General features: G+C 33.6%; 1 protein-coding gene across 1 annotated transcript in view; it reads left to right on the top strand.

Moving 5' to 3' along the window:
• Window positions 1–333: 333 nt before the first annotated feature.
• The window catches only part of LOC145051547 (MADS-box transcription factor 23-like), a 30,523-nt gene continuing 20,962 nt past the window's right edge, over window positions 334–9,894 (top strand). The window contains exons 1-2 of the mRNA XM_078999469.1: window positions 334–637; window positions 9,373–9,451. Of these exons, the coding sequence (XP_078855595.1) occupies window positions 456–637; window positions 9,373–9,451 (261 nt within the window). The 5' untranslated portion in view covers window positions 334–455. The remainder of the gene's footprint in view (window positions 638–9,372; window positions 9,452–9,894) is intronic.

Genomic DNA, 9,894 nt, shown 5'->3' with positions numbered 1-9,894 from the left:
GGATTTAGGAATTATGTACGGTCGTCGGTCGTTTTAATATTTGATGGTTTAGCTGTCCTTATTCCTTGAAATGACCAGCTATCTCACACCCAAATAAGAACTCCTTCTTCCCTAAGAATCTTCAATACGGTAATTAAGCTCAAATTAGTAAGCTTTTTCTATATATGTAATCAACACCCTTTATTTTCAAAGTATTTTCTTTGTCTTCTTTGCATAAATGATCTTACATGTAGACTTTGATATCTTTCTTTAATTTAGAAGGAAACTTATTAGTTTAAGAAAATTTGGAATTACATCTCTTTTTAAAGTTATAATTACCTGAACAATGATTTCTTGGATTCTCCACTGATATATACGTACACTCACTTTTTTCCTGATTCTCTTTGCTTCTTGCTGTTACTTGCTTGATCTAATATCAACAGATCGAGAGCAGCTTGCTGAAACCCTACTAATTAATGGGGAGAGGGAAGATTGTGATTCGCAGGATTGATAACTCAACCAGCAGGCAAGTTACTTTCTCTAAGAGAAGGAATGGATTGTTGAAGAAGGCTAAGGAGTTGGCTATCTTGTGCGACGCTGAAGTCGGAGTCATTATCTTCTCTAGCACTGGGAAGCTCCACGAGTTCGCTAGCTCAAGGTTTGGTCAACTTTCATATACTTATTATATATATGTACATCTTTTGTTTGACATGTATGTATATGTAGTTATCATTTGACCTTGGTCATGCGCAAATGTTAGTTTGTGACACTGAAAATAGGAAAAAACTAGGGCATCGATACCTGGAACTATATATACGGTTTGTAGAGAGTAGAGGATGTCACTTTGGTTTTTTTTATTTCTTGGATCGACATGTGTGGGAGTAGTCAATGATCAATTGATTTGATTCATGTTGTTGTTTAATTAGGAATAATAAATTTAGCAGTAAACTTAATTATAAACTTGCTTCCTTATTGATTGAATCAGAAGGCATACATGAGTATATGTATGTATGGAAAAGAAAAGAGAACCCTAGATAAGCTAGGAAACGTTTGAAGCCCTTAAAATAAGGGATAAAGAACAGAAAATAGAAAAAGTGCAAATAAGAGATAACCTCAACAAGGAAAGATGGTTAATATACATATCTGCAGAGAGTAATTGATGGTTGCAGTCAGCTAGCTGCTTGGATCTTACTGTTTGTTCTTGTAATGATTTTGCTAGAATTGCTTTTCCATCCTTTGACTTGAGTGGACAAAATCGTGAAAAGATAAAGTGCATAGGAAGAAATTAAAGGGTGATAAGAAATGGTAAAATTTCACTCTTCTGTTAATCTTGAGGAAGTATATATAAGAATATGTAGTCCTTGTTGGTGGTAGGAAGCACAAATCAATTCTTACTGTATACATTCACGAGTAAGTTTTTGATATCTCGTTGTGAAATTTGAACTTTCATGAACCCAAGACACGAAAGGCTGGAGATTAATTAGTACTCATGAAAAAGTGTTAATTTGTGTCACTTAAGAAGGGAGAAATAGACTGCCCATGGGGCTACTAATCAAAATGAGTCTGTGGTTCAGTTCTGAGTACCGGATGTAAGAGAGATCAGTAAATGAAAATATGGGCTGTGTTTTGCATAAATGGAGTCACAGATTCCAGTAAGGGTGGATACATTAGCATCTTGAAACTCAGCTGTTTATCAATTTGGATTCATTTTGCACATGCACTTGATGCATAGCAAGTTTAGGATTTTGATATCTTTGAGAAATTGAAAGTGTGTTTGTTTTTTCGAAGTCAAAACATCTGTAGTCTGCAAACCACATCTGTAATCCTTTGCAACAAAAGAGATTGACTAAATGTCTACAATAATAATAAGAAGTTTTTTTTGATTTTTAACAATCTTCAGAATTTTAAAATAAATCTAAATTTAAATAAACTAATTTTACAAACTTAAACAAGTTTTTTAACACCGATTTACTTCATTTACATAAAATAAAATCAATACGACACTAATATTTTTATATCATTATACATAAAAATAATACAAAACCAACCTCTAAACAAATTAAAATAATTACAGAATATTTATAAATCTTAAAATTATAATTTAGACGATCACTTTTTCTTTATTATATTTTAATTTAATATCTATACATATATTGTTATATTTAATTTTATACATTTCAAAAGTTTTCAATTATGTCTTTAGAAACAATTAAATACAAACAAAATCATATATATATATATATATATATATATATATATATATATATATATATATATATATATATATATATATATATATATATATTTTTGACAAACAATCATATACAATTAAAAGCTACAATTTCAAGCTTCTAGATAATTTTGACGAATACTTTTGTAGAAAGATATGATTTTATTTTTGGAAAATGACATAAATGCCTACGAACTTTTTAGGGTTTACCCGTTGAGTCCCTAAAGTTTTTGTCGAGCTGTATGGGTCCCTAAATTAGGATATGACCTGCTCTTTTAGTTCCTGTCAACCTGAAGTAGCCGGTTCAGTGAGCTTTTAGACAAAAAAAAAAAAAAAAACTCATTTTGTGCCCCTATAAAGCCAAAAAATAAGTTCGGGGATCAATTCATACAATAAAAACTCTCATTTTCTTCTAAAGTTGATTAACACTCAATTTGTATTGATCCCCGAACTAATTTTTTTTGACTTTATAGGGGCACAAAGTGAGTTTTTTTGGTCTAAAAGGTCACTGAACCGGTTATCACAAGTTGACAGAGACTAAAAAAGCAGGTCATATCCTAGGTTAGGGACCCATAAAGCCTGACAAAAACTTTAGGGACTAAACAGGTAAACCCTAGAAAGTTCGTAGGACATTTTTGTCATTTTCCCTTTTATTTTCGTACATTTCATCATGATTTTCTATTTAATTAAACAATATAAAATAAAAATAAAAACGTTTTTTAAATAGACTAATAAAAAACATAAATAAAGATATCACATCTCTATATTACTTGTTAAAATTTTCCACATATTGTTATAATAATAAAAAAAACCAAACAAATTACATTGTTATAGGACTATATTACGAGTATGCATATTTATGATGGTTTTATATTAAATATGATTATTAAATCAATGATTGTTATAAAATATTACTTGAAATAAACTTATTCACATAAAATAAAAAAGGAAAAAGACACGATTTGGTTCTTTGAAACAAGAGTATCAAGTTAAATTTGTATAGATTAGAGAATTGACAATATAAAAGGATTTAGAGGGAACCTAATGAGTTGTGAATACTTTAGAAGATACTCGTCCATGTGTATGTCAAGAAAACCTCTCGTAAACATTTTTTGGGTTTGCGTACTTCAAAAAACAAACACTCTTCGAGGGTTTATGTCTACATATGGTTTGCACAACGTAGACAAAAACGATCGAACATATTTGCAGACAAAAAACAAAAAAACCCTTATATTTAGACTAAAGAACATAACCTATTGTTCTTAGTACTTGCATGCAATGTAAAATCACATGGTCATTTCTTCCATAATTTCATGGACAATATGTATTATGACTAACTGTTTAGATTATCTCCAACACATCTTCATTTAAAAAAAATTAAGTAAAAAATTAGATAAATAGTATTTCATCTCTAATTATATTTTATTCTTAACCTTATTTTTTACTCGAAAATATATTTATAATATATTCCCTTTTTGTAATTTATATATAGTGTCAAAAATACATCTTCTACTAATTAGATTTTAACAAATATATATTCTATCTTTTTTCACTACAATAATATTATCAATTATGTTATCATAAAATTCTAACAAAATAAAATTTTCAAATATAATGAATTTGAATTAATTATTAATTTATTAACAATAATTATTCAATAAAAAAGATTAGATTTATAACAAACTTATAAATAAATAATATACATACATCTTTTAGAAATATTACACATACATTTGAAAAAACTACTACATATGTTGTAACATTCCAAAATTCAAGACCAATAATTTCATTTTTAATTAAGTTATTATAAAATCACTAGTATAAAGACATCCATAATAACATCCCATGTCAAAACCCAAAATGTCAATAATCAAAACGTGTTATCATAAAACAGTATCAGAGTGTAATCCCAAAGATCTCATGTGCGGAAAACATAGTATGATGCGTTGCGATCACCGACTCCTTTCCTTTGAAAACGAAGTAACTGAAACCAAAAATGAAAACATTAAGCACGAAGCTTAGTGAGTTCTCCTTTCATATCACATACCATACAACACACATACTACAAAGCATATCCGAGTGCTGGCCTACCCTTTCGGTATCTTTCAACTAGTATCCGTGGACTGTTTCACCCGTATCACTACCACATAATAACATAGCATAACATACCTAAATATACTGTAAGGCATATTTAGGTGCCCGACCTACCCCTTCGGTATCTATCAACCGGTAACCGGGAGCTGGCCTCCCATTCACTATCTTTCAACTAGTAACCGGGAACTATTTCACCCCTACCACTACCACATAATAACATAACATAACGTACTGCTAGGCATGCATGGGTTCTGACTACCTCTTCGGTATCTTTCAACCAGTATCCGGGGACTATTTCACCCATACTACTACTAACATATATAACAGAGCATCCTAGCACATCAAGCATATCAGATAGTGGCAAACCAGAGAATTATCCCAAAGACAATCATCTAACAAATATCTCCTACGAGTGGGCCGACATTGTGCCCTTAGACCCACTATTATTGGAAGGTAACTCACCTCACACTACTGAAGTCACGTAGACAAAACTCTAGCTACAGGATAACAGGTTCTCGAACTGTCAATCATCAAAATAACATCCCATCAGCAATTAGGTTCCAACATATACCCAAAAGTCCATGCTTGGGGTAAAAGACTGCTTTACCCCTATCTTAGCATGATTCAAGCCTAAGGCCCAATCCAAAGGCCCAAAAGTCAACTATGAGTCAAAGCCCAACATATAGCCCAATTTTCCAAATTGGGGTTTAAACCTTTACATGGTCTTATTCTAAGGCCCAACCATTTAGTCCAATCCAAACATTTGGCATTTCTAATGGCCCAATATCTCATAATCATAAAGGCCCAATTATGGCCCACCTATGGCCCAATTTTTCAAATTGGAACCAAACCTTTTCACGGGCCTTACCTTAAGCCCAATAACTTATTTCCAATCCAAACATACATCCTTACCTAGTCCAACAATCCGCAACCCAAATAATAGCCCAAACCCGAAATGGCCCACAAGGCCCAATAAGGCTCAAATCTATCATGGACCTAACCCAAGAAGGCCCAATTTCCAAAAAGGCTTGAATTACTAAATGAGCTATCCTAACTAACTACTGGCCCATGGTATAAGGTCTAAAAGTCAAAAAAACAAAGTGAGGCAACCAGACCGAGTACGCCCTGCGTACTCATCTGGTACGCTAAGTACACACCTGTTGGGGCTAGTACGCGCCACGTACCAGGTGGGTACGCTCAGCGTACTCCTCCGAGGTCCAACCCTATCCAAATAAACACTTAATCACTTCAACCCTTGCTCCAAATCCGACTTCTATAGGTTTCTTTTCAAGTAAAGTTGGCAACTTTACTAACATTCATGGCTTAATGGGACTCTTGAGCTCAAAAGAGCTTAATGAATGGTCTTAACAAATGCTTGGACTCAAACACTTCACAAATCTTGCACCTTTATGAGAGAGGGGACCTTAGAATGTCCAAATCTACAAGTTTGAGTCCTAAAACGACCTTAGCTCATGAAGACCAAGAAAAAGGCTAAAAAAATGGCCAAAAACAACCCAAAACAGGATCTATGAAATGGAATGTCAAGATCAGAGCTTTTTACCTCCAATGGGTTACAAAATATGAGAACTTTCTGGATCTACAAGCTCCTTTCCATGATCAACACTTGAACACCACCTTCCTCCTCTTGTACACACACTAACAAGTCTTCTTTTAAGCTCCAAGCTCCCTCCAAGGAAATCTAGGGTTTCATGGGTGTGAAAAGGGGTGGTGGCTGAATTGAAATGACCTAAGGATTGGTATGATGTTGCTTATATAGGGTATAATTTGGGGAAATTAGGGTTTTGGTCTGTAAGGAGTACACCCCGCGTACCTCTTTGTACACCCGACGTACTCATGAACCACCCGCGATCATTTACTCTTATATGTTGGGCGTACCCCAGCTACGCTGGGTGTACCCAGCTAATCACACACATGCAAATCCTTACATGCATGGGACTGATCCGCCACTTCTTTCCATTAGGGGCTAATTCTGCCAAAACCTTCAAAGTGTCATAACTCACTCGCCCTAAGTCTGTTTTCGACGAACTTTATATCCACAAAAAGGTGGCGGGATGCCCTACGCTCCTAGCCACACTCCTAAGCCTTAAAGCCTTACGATTAAAACCCAAAACCATTAAAAGACCGAGATATCAGTTTATAGTCATACCCTTGGCTTCTGAAGACATAATCGAATACATGGTTCACTTAGACCCTGGCAACTACATCCAATATAGGGTAATTCCTTCCTTGACCACAACCCCTAACCCCTATGTCAACTGATGACTGGGCCATAGCCCCCAACAAACGAGGCAATCCAGAACCGGGTGTTACATATGTCCTTGGAATAAATTTTCCATAAATGATAAACTACGCATTTCGTGGACAAGGAAAAACTCGAAGCCGAACCTGGACTGAACCGAAGTACCTATACCTGAGTAGATTCATGGTTCCAATGTTTGTCAATTGAAAAAACTACAAAATTGGTTATTGTGGTTATCAAAAAACTTTGGATAGAGTCTAAAAAGTTTTCAATTTGCATGGAAGGTCAAAAATCAAAATTTTCCTGTGATTTTGTTCCAAAAAAACTTGAAAAGACGGTTATATCCTTTTATTTTCTTTTTTTATATTTTTTATAATTATTCTAATAATATTTTACTTTAAAAATGAAAAAATAAATAATTATCACCCCACCCGCACCAACCCCCATCGTTCTCTCTCTCTCTCTCTCTCTCTCTCTCTCCTCTAGACAAAATCAACATCTAAGAAATAAGCTATGAAGGCCCAAAATTGAATCAAGCCCTAAATCTCTTCAACACCCTAACTAAATGTTGGTAGAGATTTCCTTAGCCGATAGCGACAATGGTGGCTGGTAGGGGAGTGTTCCTCTGTAAATGTTGGTCCTGTTGATTGTAGGAGCTATAATGTGGTGGTTTTTCATCGTCGTTGCCGTCATTTGCTCTTACTCCAACTTCACCTTCTGTTCCCATTACACTAGTGGTTGCCATGGAAATCAAGCCCTGTAGTACCGCTTATTTTCTCTTAGCCGTCGTCAGAGAAGGATATAGATGAAGTTCGAGGTTACTGTTGTCTGAGATGGAGACGATAACCCTAATCGGAGTTGGATCTGCAATGGTAGTGCTAAATCGAGTGCGGCAGTGCTAGATCGTCGTCGTCAAGTGGATTCCTTAACGAAGATTCACGGTTGGTTGTGTGGTAGGATGAGAGATTGATATGTAGATTAGAGACGAAGAAATTGATGGAGTCCAAGACACATCGGTTTGAGAAAGAAACCTTGAGAGATTATTCATGGGTGATATTAATCCCTTTCTTCTTCACTATACTTCATCTGATGCATTTGAAATTGCGTTTAGAATTTTTAGTCTGTTTTGTGGATTTGGGTGTGTATATTTTGAGTTGTAGTATGTGTAGATTTTTGTGAGGTAACTGTGTGTGTGTGTGTTTATTTTTAAATTTATTAAGAAGAGAGAAAGAGAGAGAGAAAGAGAGAGACAGAGAGAGAAAGGTGGGGGTAAGGGGATAATTCTTTTCTTTTATTTTTATTTTTAAAGTAAAATAGTAGTAGGATAATTATAAAAAATATAACAAAAGGGCATAACCGTCTTTTCAAACTTTTTTGGACCAAAATCACATGAGGTTTTTTATTTTGGATCTTCAATGCAAGTTGGAAACTTTTTGAACCCTATCCAAAATTTTTCGCAAACCATAATGACCAATTTTACAGTTTGGTCTTTTCAATTTGTAGTTTTCGAGTAAGAACCGGACTAGACCAATATATATGAAATAAACTTTTTTTTTATCGACATGAATTATTTGTAGTTTTCGAGTAAGAACCGGACCAGACCAATATATATGAAATAAATTTTTTTTATCGGCATGAATTATATATGAAAATGCTGTATATATATGAAAAACATATTATTCAATTGTAAGTTTTAATAAATATGTTCTCGTGTTTCAAAATTTTAGTATGTATTTAATTTTTTATATGAATTTGAACGATAAATATTAAACTTTACATTTGAATTATAATTAATAGATAAAAATAAACTATAAATATTTAAAATAAAATAGAAAGAAATTAAATCAGAAAATTAAAACTTCAACTCTATTTTTTTGAAAATAAAAAATTGTTCCTCCATATTTGGAGGACTACTCTTTAGATATCCGAAAATTAGATGGAAATGAGGTAGGATTGAAGGAGAATCGAGACGTCAAAAAGTCCTGTGGGACCTTGAATCCATGGGGCCCAAATCCTATATGGAGGATATTTGTTAAAAAAACGGGGCGGGGGCAGGGGCAGAGGTGGGGGCAAAGTTAACCCTCGTTTAAATTTCGGGGGCGAGAATGGGGTAGGCAGGTCCTGAACACCTATAGGGACCCCGTTAATATATATATATATATATATATATATATATATATATATATATTTATGTATATTAATTATATAAATATAATAATAATAACAATAATTTTGAGCTTTTGAAAGACAACAAAAAATATGTTTTTAAGTCATTAGTATAACATTTTTTAGATCTTATAAATTTTTGTTTTTAATATGTAAAATTATGTTATAAACGATTATTTTGATCCAAAAAATAGCTTTTTTAAGCCCATAAAACAATTTCTTTTAGCCCAATAAAAAACTATCTTAAAATAAATCAGGGGCAGGGAAACGTGAGCAGGGGTGGGGGGGTAATCTATGAATTTGGGGGCGGAGGTGGGGTGGGGAGGCTGAAAATTTTGGGGGCGAGGACGGGGGCGGGGGATGCAATTCCTGTCCCGGTTGCTCTTGTTGACATCCTTAGAGGAGGATGAGGAAAGAAATCTGATTTCAGGATGGGTTGAAGATGCTCTTTTTACCCTTAACTTAATTTTAAGAGGAGGTTGTTGCTGTGTGTTTAATGTTCATGGTGATGAAAATATTATTATTTTTATGCACTATGCATATAAATTACGTAATCTACAAGGAGGCCAGTTCTCATTGTGTTACATTATTTAAGTTGTAACATACAGATGCATATTTTAATCTAGTGGTCTATTCTTTTCAGCATGAAAATAGTTACTGAGAGGTACAACAAAGTGAAGGAGGAACATCATCAACTATTGAATCTTTCTTCACAAGCCAAGGTATTGTTTTATTTGCTTTCCATCTATTTAATGCATTATCAAGGATAGCTTTAGTTTCTTTTTGGTTTGTCTGCTCTATCTGGGAAACCGGTGATAGATGCAGTTAACATAATGCAACATATATAAATAAATAATCAGTCTCTACAAGTAACATAAAAGTGCATCAAGAGGATATTAGTCGGTAACAGGAATAAGTTAATTATTAGCTAAGTTGTAAAATATACTTAGGTTAACACATATAGCTTGTTAGAAAATGGGGGTTGGAAACAATATGTATATTGATAATCAAAATCAGATATCGTATATATCATATAATCACTTCCCTTGTACAATAGTTTAACCTTATCATGTATGTGTATCACGAATTTTGTAATAGGATAATCCAAACGAGATAGAAACTTCTTATTTAGGCAAAAACAAGAAGTGTTTTCTAAATTCGTATA

The sequence above is a fragment of the Lactuca serriola genome, chromosome 5 (genome assembly GCF_051521515.1).
Source record: "Lactuca serriola cultivar US96UC23 chromosome 5, Lser_US96UC23_V15, whole genome shotgun sequence".
In the NCBI taxonomy this organism is placed as follows: domain Eukaryota; kingdom Viridiplantae; phylum Streptophyta; class Magnoliopsida; order Asterales; family Asteraceae; genus Lactuca; species Lactuca serriola.
The sequence above is the reverse complement of the archived record's forward strand: the minus strand, read 5'-3'. Positions and strand labels throughout refer to the sequence as shown.